Genomic DNA, 15,555 nt, shown 5'->3' on the forward strand with positions numbered 1-15,555 from the left:
ATCAAAAACTTCACTAGCCAAAGAAAAATTCTCGAGAAGCTCGGGGAAGAAAATTTCGGAATCTTTGCCAGGAGATAACATCGTATTTGCCTTATAGAAACAAATTGAAAAAAATTAAATTTTTAAAAGAACAATTTGGTGTACTTCATTCCTTTTAAAACAAAGTTTAATAAATTTTAACGGACAATTAAAGTTCTTTTGAATTTGGGAGATCACTGAGAAAGAAATTTTTCAAATTGCGTTTAATAAAACAACAAAATCAACATTCTGATGTTCTAAGAGCTCCTGGAAGACCTCGGATAGGTACACAGAGAAAAATATGACCCGCTAAAAACTAACAGATTGCCATATTGTTTTACCGTCCATACTTATTAAAGTCAACGATTAATAAGGTTTTTTTAAGGAGATTTCTTATTATTTTTATAGAGAAAATCTTATTAAAATTTGACTGAAAAGTTGATTTTTTTTGCAACTAAGCACTAGAACAAAAATCACGATCAATATTTTCATGGCAGGTTGGTTCAGGTGGTAAGGTGGGCGACTAATGATTTGAAGTCTCCAGTTCGATTCCCAGCCTGGTCATCGTTTTTTTTATTTTTTTTGCAGATTTTAAAACAATAAGAAAAACCCGATTGTTTTAATAAGGTTTCCTTCTTGGATGAAAACCATAGAGAAATCTTATTGTTTTTGTTCTATTTTATGTGGTCTATTTTTCTCTGTGTACTTTAAGTTGACTATCAAAGCTCCAGTAAAAAGACTATGCTTTGAGTATGTTATTGGCTATTGTTGTACACCAGGCATGTCAAACTCAATGGTTATGAAGGGCCAAAACAGCAGGATAAAAATTTGTATGGGCCGCAGAAAAAAAGTAAATTTTTATAAGACAAATTTATAAAAAAAAACAAGAAGAATGATAACATTAATGTATTCCATTTACCATATTTTTTCTAAGACCAAGGTTAGTTAGGCTGGAGCTTATAGGTAGCTCATTACTCTTAATGACTTATGTAAGGAACAGCTCGCCTCTACAGGTACATTTAACAGTAAAAAGAGCGAAGAAAATCGAGAGAACTTTGTCTTTCAAAGACATAAATCTGCAAGCCTTTTTTCATATTCAGTATTAAAGTTTAAATTTTTTTGTGGATTATTTTTGATACGACCGACCACCGATGCAAACTTACCCAAATTTGACGTATTGCATGCTGGTTTTAAAGTTTTTATCATCAAAACCTAAAAAAATTCCCAAGACCCAGAGCCGTTTGGTAGGTTAAATCAGAATATTCGCTTTAAGAAATCACAGAACTTCCCCTGATTTACGCCACTAGGTTTTAAAAAGTTTATAATTTTGTTTTTAAGTAGGTAGGTACATATTCTATACTTATTTATTTGTTGGTTAAAAAAAAGGAGCATGTATGCCGAAAGCTGGGAGCACAAAATCTAAATTATAAACTCAAACTCAAAATGATTAAAAATGTGGACTGGGCCGCAGAGTTATGTGTTATGGGCCGCATGCGGCCCGCGGGCCGCAAGTTTGACATGCCTGTTGTACACAGTTGATGTTTTGACGACATATTTGTGCCCATGATTATGAAAGTGGACTAAGTCACTTTTTTCATTGTATAAAGAAAAACTTACATAATAATTTTCTTATAACGATTTTTAATTATATTTCTTTTATGTAATCACTAGAGGAGCAATAAAGAAGTTTATTTACTGCAATTTCGCTTTCAAATAAACTTTATCCCTTAAATAAATAATTATTTTTAGGCTAGATTTGATGGCATTTTTAGGAGTGACTTAGTGCACTTTCATATTTAAGGGCACATTTAAATGGCACATTAAATAAAGAAGATAATGAAGATGAGATAATGAGAGTAGGTACCTGAAATGTTGCATAAAATATTGCAAAGAATTATTTTCTAAACAAGGGGAAAATAGAACTTTGAAAAGCAAAGTGAAGAAGAGTCTGAACCGTTTTCAAAATGGAGGCAATACTTGTTAATTGAAAATGCAATTTAAGCATAAAATAAATCTATAGAAACCTAGGTGGACAACTTACTTAAAAATACTCTCGTCTAAGGGGAATATTTTTAAGAAAGTTGGCCAACTAGGTTTCTATAGATTTATTTTATACCACAGGTGTTTGAAATTTTCATAAAATACCTTTTTTACATTTTGCATCAAAAAACTGATTTCAAATTTTTTTAAGGAAAATGTGCAATAGCTATGAAATTTTTAAAGTTTTTATGTACTCATCCAGTTATTGTAGAAAATTATAAAGAAAAGAAATAAATAAAATTCATTTATTCGTGGTTGTAGTGAACGAAAACATAAGATGATAAAATTTATAATACACTGAACGAAAAAAAGCCAATATTTTATGAACTGGTTGCGATAGAACTTTTTTCTATCTGTTTTTTGAACAGTCATAAGTGTAGCTATCAGCCGTTTTAGGGTTGTCCATTCTCTATCGGACACCCTATATTATATTCGGACATATTCTAAATAAAAATTACCAATGGCATGGTTTCGGGAGAAGGGCCCCAATCGGAAAAATGGTGAAAATTTCCATTTTTTTTTTGCTTTCCCCATGTTCTCAACCATTGAAGAACGAAATTCAAGCAAAAAAAATAATGAAATTTCAAAAATTTTTCAGTTGGGAGTTTTTTTTTTCAGAATAGGCCTGATTATAACGATTACAACTCAATTTCAACTTTTTGAATCATTATACCGAAGGAACGGTGGGTCTTAGGAAAAAAAGTGTCATGACACAGGTTTACAATTCTTGCATTGAAAATTTTTTGATAAGACTTACCGTTTTGTTGAAAATCGTGAAAAACCATTTTTTGTGACCTTTGACCACAAGTAAATTTTTTTTCCAGGTCTCGGAACGATGAGGACTTTTTAGATATAATTTATGATGGTGTTTCCAACAATCCTACCAATTTTCAGCTGGCTGGGAATTAATGTAACCTCGGATGTCTAAATTGACCGGACTATAAGGAAAAAAAGACAGAGAGTATCTGGAAAATTTAACATTTAAAAAAAATTAAGTGCAATTTATTGACAGATAACGTCAATAGTAACGTGAAGAAAAATTACTCAAATTGAAGCAAAAAGTATCAATAAAATTTAACATTGATAGATAGCGATGATACTGTCGTATGCATTTTATGTTTTTACCAAAGTAAAAAATCAAAGCTTTAATAATTTTTTTTAATCCGTTTTTGTGTAGTTGTCAAGTCTTTTTTTTTTTTAATTTTATCGGTTTTCAGTAATAATTAAAAAAAAAATTATTTAGGTACCTACATAGTTTTATTTTTTGAAAAGTTACCAGAGCAATCATTTTATTAAAAAAAAAAACTCAAATCATCATTAAACAGACATTTGTAATTCATAAACCTTTACCCCCTTAACAAACATAGCTATTCAAAATAAAAATCTTTTAGAGACATTCATCCTTTAACTACCAATTTTGATTATATTATAACAAAGACTTGAACATTTCGAATAAGAAACCAAAGCATTTTTCTATTGAAATAAGTTGGGAGAAGAATGAAGATAAATGCTCTACAAAATTGAAGAAAAATCTGTTTAATATTCAATAGCAAATTGACCTTTTTGTGAACTTATTTGTATTAATCAAGCTTCCGCTTTACAGCTAGGTAATACCAATCAACAATGATTATGTATAATATTTAAGCCTTGCAGTAAGCTTAAGTTTCAGTCATCGAATATTTCAGGCTAAAGCGCCAGTTAAAAAAACAAATATTATGTTCTACCACCTCCTTAGCTTCCTACGACACATTCACACGGCTGTAAATCAAACCAAGTGACAAACAAAACACTAATTTATGACTTTTGCTAACTAAACGTAGGTACCCACTTCAAATCAAACTATTTACAAACTATCATACCATGTTCTGTTTAACTAAATGGATGATAAATGAATTTGACTTGACTCAATTTGTTTTCCAAAGACAACTGATTTGGTTTTTCTTCACTTTGGTTGGTGATTATTCTTATGTTGACAAGGTTTTCGTAATACAATATCTTTGAAAGCGTCGTCATGCCGTATGTTATAGTTGGAGAGGTTACCAACAAGTGTATTGCAAGTTACTGCAGCTACAGCAATTGCATACTATACACAACTTAATTTGCTGGTGTTTTGCGTAAGAAAACTGGGGCAGTTTAAAAATGATTTAATGTAAGCGGATACCTCTCGTGTATTTTCCACAGTATTAACGCGCTCATTGTTGGTTGAAAGTAGTTTTTATTCTTTTAGCTGTGACAATCATTTGGATCTCATGATTTTCATCCGGAAAGGTTAACGTACTCAATTTATGCATAATAAATACATTAGCTCTAAACAATAAATGAAGGATTTACTATACAACAAATAACAATAAAAGAAAAACAAAAAAAACCAAGAGTTGTCGGAAATATTGTTAGCAGCTGTAGAGGCTACAATTTGCATTCCTTGGCTCATACGGTTTTAACGTGTTAATGCAATTGCACAGCAGGAGTTAGTCACATTATTATTTTCAAGCTGTTTGATACAATTTGCAAGAATATTTAAGAGATTTTGCTGCAAGCTATTTCTCATGCATTTAAAATATGTTGGAAAGACAACTTTAAAATTGCTTGGATTTCGTTTTTTTTTTAATTGGTGACTTACTTTGTTGTGTTAAAACAATTTTAAAGACTTATTTGAACCAACTTATTCAAAGTTGCTCAAAAAATTATTAATTGTATAAGTATTAAGTTACAAAACACAAAAGGATACATAACTTAAAAAAAAAACATTGTCATATGTCATTTCTTTGAAATAAAAAAAATTCCATGATTCATATCAAAAAGATTACCTAAAGTTCAATGAATTCATAAAACCAGAATCAACACTTTCTGCCAGTTGTTCAATTTAATTCAAACTTCACGGTTAAGGACAGCAGAATTGATTTTTAATGGACAATTACCAGAGAAAGTTATTTTTAAAGACAAAACAAAAAAAATCCTCATGAATTATCATAAATGTTTTAAAAATTAGGTTAGAGTGATTTAGTATGTATAAGCTATATGCTTTGAAAGACATTCCAAATAAAACAGTTAACATTAGGAATCTTAAACACATGATTACGTTTTATTTCTTTAAATACTCGTAAATGTATTCAATTTAAAATGAACTAATGAAACTAAGTAATTGATTACAATTTTCTGACTCATCTTTTCCTTGGGCAAGAAAAAAAGGGTTTCCCTGAATTTTGATACAGTTTCCCTATTTAAACAGCCATCATGTTTAAATTGTAAAAAGTTACTTTCTTTCTGGATATTTAAGCTAAGACAGCAATATGTATATGAAATCATTTGCGGTAGTGATTCAGGTTCAGGATTTTGATTGATTGATTGTCTTGGAAATCAAATTAATAACTCTTTTGACTCTTACAAATATTTTTTTTAATTCTATAAAAAAGCTTTAACATTCTAAGCTTCTTTTACCATAAGAGCAAGTACGTTCGTTATTGCCTTTTGTCAAAAGTGCATTGTTATAAAACAGATGAACCCTTTTGATTCAGAGATAAGGTAGTACAAAAGTACCTACTTTTAGCAGAATTTATCCTTGTAGAATTTCAAATCTATTACAACTGTAGTTTTTTTTTCGAAATAATTTCTATATTAGAATATTTAAGCAAACAAAACGCCTTTTATTATAAATGGTTTTTTAACAAAAATGTTTTAAAAAAATATTTGCTTTGTTATTATCTGCACGCCATTTGTTTTGAGACATGTTTGTTTGTTTGTCTTTAACTGTTGACATGCCTGATTGTATTGTTAAAATCAACAACTTTACAATTAACACTTATATTAATAAAACAATTTAAGATTTGAAATGTTTTTTTATCTTTCTTATCACTACGGGTATTTATAAACATATTCAAATGTTTCTGATGAATCATTAAATATTTACAAAATAAATATAAATCGTATAAATTTTGAGTTCATTCATGTAAGCGATTGTAAAAAAAAGTTTCATCTAGTTCGTTGACATCCGAAGATGTAAAATCCCTTTTTAAATGCGTCCTCTTACTTGTTTCAGGATAAAACTGATATAAACCAGTTTGTTCTGGTAAAGTACACAAATTAATTTTCGGGAATTTATAAGATTGTTATAAAAGAAAAATACAAAAGAAATGAAGGTATACTGCTATAAAGTGTATTTTTAACTTTTTTTTTCATTCTTATGCGACGAAGAAAGCGCAACTGAAACTTGATGAAACTAGTAAGAGTTAGAAAGAATGGAATCTTAGGATTTCAGGATGCTGATCAAATTTAAAAAATGTTCTAAGCAATATTATATCAAAGACTATGTTTTACAAAAATAGAATTTTTTAACACAATTATGTTCATACATAATTATTAATAACAAACAATATAGTTTACATATCCCATAAGATCTTAAAACACATTTTATTTCTTTGAAATCTCAAAAGAAAATTTAAATTGGATAATGCATAAACATGAGGGGACAATTAATAATAACAAAACAAATTTGATTTTGATTTATTTCAAACAACAAAAAATAAACTAAGAAAACGCGAACATAGTCCAACATTCAGATGTGTTTCTCTGGTTTTGTTTTTAATAATTTTTGTGTGTTCTTTTATGAGTGATTTTGGATAACTGCCAAATTTGTATTAAAATTAAATTTATGTTAGGGGGCCACATAACCGCATGTTTATCTTCTCAATTTTTGAAAATGGATTGTTACAATTAATTCGATTAAATATTTTGAATTCTGATATTAATGTGATGAAAAATTTGAGAAAATATTGAAATATATTGATGTTTATGTAGGGATATCGATATTTGTTTTACATAATAGATCAAAATATCATGATATTCAAAATATTACTTTTCAATCGCTTTCAATTTTGTTGAAATTGAATTCGTTTTCTTATAATTCAAATTTGTTTAAATTTTTATTTATTTAAATTTTAATTGAAATAAGTACACTTCTTCAACATTTCTACTCCTACTTGGTAACAGAAAAGTTCCCGCCTAATTTTTCTTCTATTAGATCAAAAATTGTATGAGTCATGAAAATCAGGGATTATTGTTTTAAATGTTATTATTTATAAATATTAAATTGAACTGAAAATACACATTTTTATTGTTTTTTTTTTTAACTCGACATTTAATTTCCTTCCTAAAAAGAACTTTCTATATTTGAAAACAGCTTTGCTAATTTTATTTCTTAAATAAAGTTATTTTTTTCCTGGCATTAAAAAATATGTAGGTACTTAATTTTCTTAAATTTAATTTGAGTTCATTGAAGCAGCAAAAATGTATGCATATCTGTTTATGACTTTTATTGATATAATTAACTTGCACCCAATCAAAGAAATGGCATTTTTTTTAAATTTATTTTTGGATTGCTTCAATGACCTTCCTTCTTTTCTTTATTGTTGAGGATATTCTTAGCTTTGAAATTTTAATAAGTATATTTATTGTTTGAAATTTCTTTTATAATGTGTACAACACCGACAAGGTAACTGTGAAAATAAATTGTCCAAAAAAAACTTTGCCTTTCTCAATATTTTCAATGTACATATTTGGACCTTCCTCAAATTCTTGTTTATTTTAGTCCTCTTACGGTATTTTACAATATCCTTTATTTTCATACCCCTTTCCACTTTTTCGATATTTTTCTGGAGTTTTTTGATGACAAAAAATACAAAAAAATATAAATTATTATTTTATTTTAAGTCTTGTAATTTATTCAGAATACTTGTAAAAAATAATAACATTAAAATAATAAAAAAAGAATGACGGAGTTTGAATTGTAACAAAAACAGATAACCAGTACTTAAAAACCACAAAATTCTGACGAAAAATAAAACAAATTAAAACAACCACAAAACAAAACAAGATGAAACCTAACCAAATATCTCTTAACTATGTTAATATATTTTTTATAAAGTGAATAAAATAATGGATATTTGGGTTGTCCCGAAAAATTTCCACTGTATTCAAATTAAATTGCATATTATAACTCATTTGATTTATAAATAAGAAATTAAGAATAATCTTGAACGTCAAGAATTGACAAAACAAAACTTGGCAATCTCAAGCGATGCCTAAATTTATGCGTCAACGGTGAGTAATCGATATGGGGATCCCCTTTAATTTTATTGTCAGCTGATCAATATATCGATGTTTATAGATCAATTAAGTTAATGAAATTCTTAAAAAGTCTTTCCGTTTATGGTTAAGTGGTTTTGATATGTATTCAAATTAGTTTTGAACACAAATCACTTTAAATTAAATCGACCAGTCGACGTCATTCTGACAATAGCTATCTCTATCATAATCTATAGAAATCGATAGAGAGAAAAAACCATCGACGTATCAATGTCGTTTGATCATTATTTTTACGTCACAAATACAATGAACTCTAAAGAGAAAAAAATAAGAAAACATGTAGCAAAATTTGAATAATTTACATTATTTTTTGTTAAATATATTATTACTTTTATTTTGAAACCTTGTCCTACTTTGGATTGCTAGATTTTTTGGTTAAATACGCTGTTACGTGATAAAGGAAGCTGTTTTTATTACTTGAAATTAGACGAATAACGAAAGCGGAAACTGAAAAGTACTTCCGTTTAATTGAAAGAAAAATTTAAATGATTCAACTGTCAGACTATATCTAAAAAAACAATACCTACGTTTATAGCCATCTACGAAAGTCTTAAGCCAGAAAATAATTTGAAGCGACATTTTTGAAAGAATGAACAGTCAAATTGTATTCACTGTCAAGTTAATTAATAATCCTCTATTCTATCCATCAAAGAGTTTTATTTGCAAATGGAAAACAGTCACTATTTTAAAAATCTTTATACATAAGTGTATACGGTACCTAATGATCAGAAATTATTTGACTCGATTCAGACTAAAACAAAATAAAAATAATTTTATAAAAAAGTACGTATACACCCTAGTGACCTTATTTTTATAATAATTCTGCTTCTCTCAAGCTACGTATTATTTTAAAGTTATTTTTAGTTGTGTGTTCTTTTGCTAGTAAATATAGTTTTTGCAAAAGAATTATTTATTTTATTGTGATTAATTTTGTGGATCTACCATTTAAGAGGATTTAAAGCTAATGTTATAAAAAAGCAAGTATACACCCTGGTGACTTTAGTCCTTACAATCAACTGGTTAAGTGCATTTTTGCAAAATAACTTATAACTGTTTTATTAATCACCTAAATTTTATGGAAAAAAGTACTATACACCCTAGTGTCCTTATTTTTATACTTTTACTGTTAACCTTTTAATTAGTAGGAACATCCTACTTTGCTTCGACCTGTCGAACAATGAAAGGCATTCTATAAAAACAATTTTTAAAAATATTGGCCACCCTAAAACCTTTTGTCAAGGCTAACCTCCATGGAGGGATAAGAAGGTTCACAAAACCTTTAGGAATATCATTAAAAACCGTAGATTTCCTTTACTCTAGTAAAACAGTTTGACAAATAATCAAATGAAAGGATGAATGTTGCAAGCCATTTGACATGAGAAGTAGTAGTAGTAGAAGGAGGTAACGCAAAAACTTGGATAAATCCAGTTTTGTAATTTTAGCTACTGTCTTTCCTACAAAAGACTGGTATAAACCAAAGCAGATTTCGTGCGTAGATTTCTTCAAAAATTTAACATCATTGTAATTTTTTCTCAACTAGATCATGCAAAATTGTCATATGATAAAAAATAAAAAAACCAGGTCCAGATCGTGAGAACTTTTATTTAATTGCTTAATTACTATGAGACATAGCTCATCAGATTAAAAAAAAAAGTCTATATAGGTTTTCTATTTGTCGATTTGCGTTCGACTAGATTGTACCAGTCAGTTACTAATTAATTGCAATTTATCTATTTAAAGTTTATTTAAAATCTAGATTCAGTTAGACAGTGCTTCTCGCAAAAAAAGAGTCAATTTCATTCTACTCAAGTGATGATAGAATTCAGTTTTTCGGTGATAAGCATCACAAGAACATTGAAATTGATAATAATGTAAAAATATTGTAGTTACTAAAAAAGATATTAAATTCAAACAAATAAAAATTATTGACTAAATAATTACAAGTGTAACCAAACCTTAAAAAATCGCACTAAATTGACAAAAATCAATAGTTCTAACGTGCATAAGGTTGATGCTAAATCAATTAACAAAATTCAACAATTATCACCTTCATTCATAATCTGATCTCCAAGATATTGTGCTCCGTTGTTGACAATATGACAATTGCATTGCCTGTCAATAAAGTATTCTATACCTAACTGCCCTGGGTACATACAGGAAGTATTGTCAGTTTGCGAGATATATTTGGCTCCAAAGCCGGCCTCAACACCCCCGTTACACTACTTATGACGAATTTACCTTTTTTTTCGCATTTCATTTTACCGGAGATTTCCGTTCACTTACCTTAATACCACAAAGCACGAGATATAAACAAACAAAAAACGTGACATAAAAAATAAAAACTAAAAACAAAAATAACAAAAATACCTACACACATAACAATACCGAAGATCATTGCCTAAGGTGATCACACAAGAGATCTCCAACCTGTCTACACCTTTAACGTATAACGAAACGACGACACTCTGCCCGTACACGACCAGCGCAAGCGGCTAATCGCCTTTTCTCCTCTCTAATACAGATACAGATACTCCACTCAGAGCTATACGGAATCAAAAAAAAGATACAGATACAGAACATGGTTTTATTGTACAACCGGGCAGACTGGAACGAGACAGGGAAACATGGCACAGCTGTTTCGGACGGATCATACCATAAGAAAGGAGGTATTAGCTGGCTGGTTGGAAGTTGGAAGCTCACTGTGCGAATTTTTACCTATATATAGAGCCGCAAGTTTGCCATTCCGCTTCAGAAAAGATTGAATGACCGTCTGGCAAATTCATAGCTGCGGCGATTTGGCTTGATTAGGTTCTTCTTAAAGTGAAAAATTTTAATATAAACAAAATTTTGAAAAAGATTCCACAAATACGGAAATTAAAAAAAAAATATTTAGTTTCACGATCAAAAAGGACATTTTTGTTTAAACAGATCCAAAAAAAAAATTGTGAAAAGTAAAATATTTCTGTTTTAAGTGAATTGTTTCGAATTAAAATAATAATAATAAATATACTTAAATAAATAAAAATTGGTTATTTAACTTACCAAAAATAAACAAATACAAATTTGTGTTATAAATAAAAAAAAAAACACTTGGTTTTCGTTTGTGAAATATAAACAAATACAAAAATAAAAATGGAGCTTCAAATTCAACAACTTAGTGTGAAAGGACCCCAATCTTTTGCGGAAAACATGCACGAATCACGATATACGGTAAGTGTTGATTTATGAGGTATTTTATCAATGCTGCAAGATATATAGAAAGTGCCAGTTTAATTGGCACAGAAAGAAAAAAAAAAATTAATTAAAATTCAAAACATTTTTCGTCATTAAAAAATTGTATTCATGCTCATCACAATGTTATTGACCAGATAAGAGATAACAGAACATTAGTTATTCTACAAGAAGAATTAACTAAGAAGTGACATGAATAATAATTTTTATAATATTTGTTTTGTCAACAAGAATTTAATTGGAAGAAACAAAAGGGCATTTCCAGTGTAACGGGTGTGACACAAAATATTATTTTTTGATACAAATGATTTCACTTACACTCACACTTTCTAGCATTTTAATATTTTATTTTGTATATGTTTAATAATTGAAATAGATTACATTACTCTTTCTTCCTCACAATATTGCAAAACCAAAAACAAATTGTAGTGTGTTTGATTTTTAAAGATCTGTCACATCTTTCTCAAATATCGTGATGAGCCAAGAGAGATTTTAATAAATAATAAAAAAAAAAGGCTTTTGAATCACAGCAATGAAAATATGCATACGTTTGCATTTTTAAGGACACTAAATGTTCCTACAGAAAAAGAAAACTGTATAAATTTATTTAAACCCTGGATTCAATTGAAAAATTGTATTAAGAGCCAATTTTGAATAGCCAGATAAACCGCAGTTAAGGCTTATTCCTACGAATAAAAGTTTTTTTATATTGACATTTATTCTTCTGATAGTCTAACTGACGATTGAAAAATCAGGGCTAAAAGGTATAAAAATTAAAAACTAAATAAGAATATTTACTATTAAACAGTTAAATTGTTTAAATTAAACTGTTAAAAACAATAATCCAAGGATTAAAATTGTTTTTTGAATAACGAAAACACCTTTTATCTTCAAAATGAATATGCCATCTAATTTCTTGTACAAAGAATTTTTGGATTTTTTTTTATAAAAAAATTCAAAAATTAAAAAAAATTTGTTATTGCTAAAATTAATCAACCCGTTTTAAAAAAATCGATTTAAAAAACAAAAAAAATTGAAAATTGTTTAAAAAATCCAACTTTGAGGATTTTGAAAATTTTTAGACATTTTATTTTATTACCTACGTTATACGTTTAAATTTTGCTAGATTGTTTCAAAGCAATGTTGTTGGGCGTAAAAGCCTGATAAATATATAAAAGGGCTTTATGAAACTGGCCATAAATGTTCGTACAGAACAAAAAAAACTGTATGAATTTTTTTAAACCCTGGGGTCTGATTCCCCAAGAGTGAATTCCTCTGTGAACGCGAAAAAACGTGTAAAGAATATTTTCAAACAATAATCCCATTATTAAAATTGTTCTAAGAATAACGAAAACACCTTTTAAAATAGTTTAAATCTTCCATTTAATTTCTTGTACAAAGAATGTTTGGATGTTTTTTTTTTTCAAAAATTGTATGTGCAATTTTTTTTAATAAAAAAAAATTCAAAAATTGTTAAAAAAAATTTTCTATTCTATTCCGAAGAAATTTATATTCGAAGAACAAAAATTAAATTAAAAAAAAAAATTAATCAACCCATTTCAAAAAATCGGTTTAAAAAAAATTAAAAATTTAAAAAAAAATCCAACATTGAGGATTTTGAATTTTTAGACATTTTAATATGACCTACTAATGAAAAAATTTGCTTAGACAACCGTAAAACTTTATACACAAAATGGGAATACCTTTGAATAACAATTATGATACCTTTGAATTATTATAAATTAAATCAATGATTCTACCGAACCCCAAAAAGAATACATAGCTATATCTTTTTCCAAATTCCTAATTAATTTCGTTGCGACTCATTTAAAATTTTTATGAATCAGTTCTTAAAAAGTTCAATATTCGCATCTTCATTGTAATTTAAAATAAGAAACAAGATTGTTTTGTATAAGTCATTATATTGATTACCTACTTAGGATATAATATTAGGGCTTCGCAGTTATTGATATTATTTTTTTTTTAAGCACAGGATAGGATATTTATTATTTTCGAGTATTCTACTCCTACAATTTTATATAAAAAATTATATAATATTTTTGCATTAATGCACTAACTATCAAAAACAACAAATTTTAATCTAATTCAAATAAAAATGTAAACAAAAAAGAACCCAACCTGCTTTCAAAGATTGTTTTCAAATAATTAATTGGATTTATTCGAACCTACACCAATAATTAATATCTTATCGACTAAAAAAATTCGCCGAAACCCGTAGCTATCGGTTTTTTTTTTTTTTTCTCTAATCTAATAAATGCATAAATTTAATGATGTTCATCAATAACGAATGGTTTTCAAGAAATAAATTAATTACCTTAAATTTAATGAAAAAGAGTGTTTAAATGTATGTTAAAGATTTGAATGCTCTTATTTCATATTACTGAGAAAATTTTACTATGACACTTTATTATGGTAATTGAAGATTTTTATTCAGTTTTTATGTAACATCTATTCTTAGAAATTTATCGCAAATTAAAGCAAAATATTTATAAATTCTTTCTACTCTTGAAAAGTTTTAAATGCATTAAAAATATAAATATTAAATAAAAAAATCCTAATTAATCTTAGGAAACTTTTAGGTTTTAAACATTTTTGATAAAAATTCAAAAAAAAATGTTTGTTTACTATTCATAGTCCTTAACAAGCTTGAAGATTATTTTTCTGTACAATTTTACCAATCGCAAAAATTCATTCGTAGAAAATTAAAGATTTTAATATAAATTTTGTACAAATAGGTATATGATAAATTAAATGAATACTTTTTTCTTTTGAATTTTCAGCTCTCCGATCTGAACCCCATCGCCAGACTAACACAAAAGATGGACAAAACTTTAAAAGTATCGGAGCAATTGTCTGCACCCACCGTCGATGATGTTCCTTACACGATCGAATTAATCACGGAAAAAGACGCCGATGGTGTTTTAGCAATGCTTAAAGAATTCTTTTTCAAAGTAAGTAAAAGATTTTTTTTTCTTCATAAAAGAATTCAATATCCTAAACCTGTTTAAATTTAAAAAAGTGTATCATGTCCAATAAAATTAAGGAAAAATTACTTGGCAACCCAGATAAAACTTGAAAATACTCGTTTTCAATAACTTTACAAAATTCCAATTAAAATGATGTTCTTAGCAGGTTTAACTATTACGTAACTTCATTTCCAGCTAGGAGAAATCCCTTGTAATTAAAAAAAACAGTTGTTGTTCTGTTAAACAACATTTTTCCTGACCTCTGAAGCCGGAAAAAATAATAATGAAAAGGATTTCTGTTACTCGCACATAAACCCACCCACAAACCTTAAGTGTAGCAAAAAAAAAAGAAAGATTCAATATAAATGTCAGTCTGTTCAACGATTTATATTCTATCTATCGAATAGAGGAAGTATTTCTCTGACAATCACTATTAAAAGTCGTGCTGAACTTAATCGGAAGTAGGTACCTATACTTTGCTATAGCTACCAGGGTATTATTGCATGTCTCCCAGCAGCCATCAAACCACACGGACGATTGTGATATGTCGGTGGCGCGACACAAATGACGTTAACCAATTATTCACATTTTGTGATTGTTAGCCATATTAACGACATTCAAAACAATCTCACGATTTGGTTCACCTTTCATTTAATTTGCATTTGCATGACAATGAGTTCTCTTGACTTGACCAAGCATCCACAAAGCTTAAGGTGTTTTTCTTTTCTATTTTTATATTTCAAATGAACCCTGTTTAACCCCATGAATATTGATATTACACGGATAAGCAAGAATTAACCACCTGTGGCCCTGTGGGGGCCTAAGGTTAAAGCTGTGGGACTTTGTTGTTGAAAATACATACAAACGTCCGCCTTGGTCAAAAGATTTACACTACAGGACTTTGTTCGGCAATGTGATAATGATCTTCCTCGAAATAGCTGTAGGGTAAATTTATCTTACTTGAACTTAAACTACAAAACAAATGGCGTTTATTATGGTTGTTCGAACTATCCTTCTAAAGGAATACTGTTGCCAACGATGTTTTTTTGAAGTTTTTTTTAATTTTCTGAAAAGAAGCTATTCTGATTTTTTTTTTATTTTTAAACATTTAAGAGTCGTTATAGACCCTCAAGCTTAA

At 28.3% G+C, this 15,555-nt stretch overlaps 1 protein-coding gene across 3 annotated transcripts in view; it reads left to right on the plus strand.

The window, feature by feature from the left end:
• The window catches only part of LOC129906342 (arylalkylamine N-acetyltransferase 1), a 39,256-nt gene that overhangs the window by 19,063 nt on the left and 4,638 nt on the right, over positions 1–15,555 (plus strand). For 2 of the 3 annotated variants that reach the window (XM_055982073.1, XM_055982075.1), the window contains one exon: positions 14,232–14,402. In XM_055982073.1, coding sequence (XP_055838048.1) covers positions 14,232–14,402 — 171 coding nt within the window. Of the gene's footprint in view, positions 1–11,254; positions 11,410–14,231; positions 14,403–15,555 lie in introns of those variants that run through there. The other variant, XM_055982074.1, reaches the window with a different exon arrangement.

The sequence above is a fragment of the Episyrphus balteatus genome, chromosome 1 (genome assembly GCF_945859705.1).
Source record: "Episyrphus balteatus chromosome 1, idEpiBalt1.1, whole genome shotgun sequence".
Lineage (NCBI taxonomy): Eukaryota > Metazoa > Arthropoda > Insecta > Diptera > Syrphidae > Episyrphus > Episyrphus balteatus.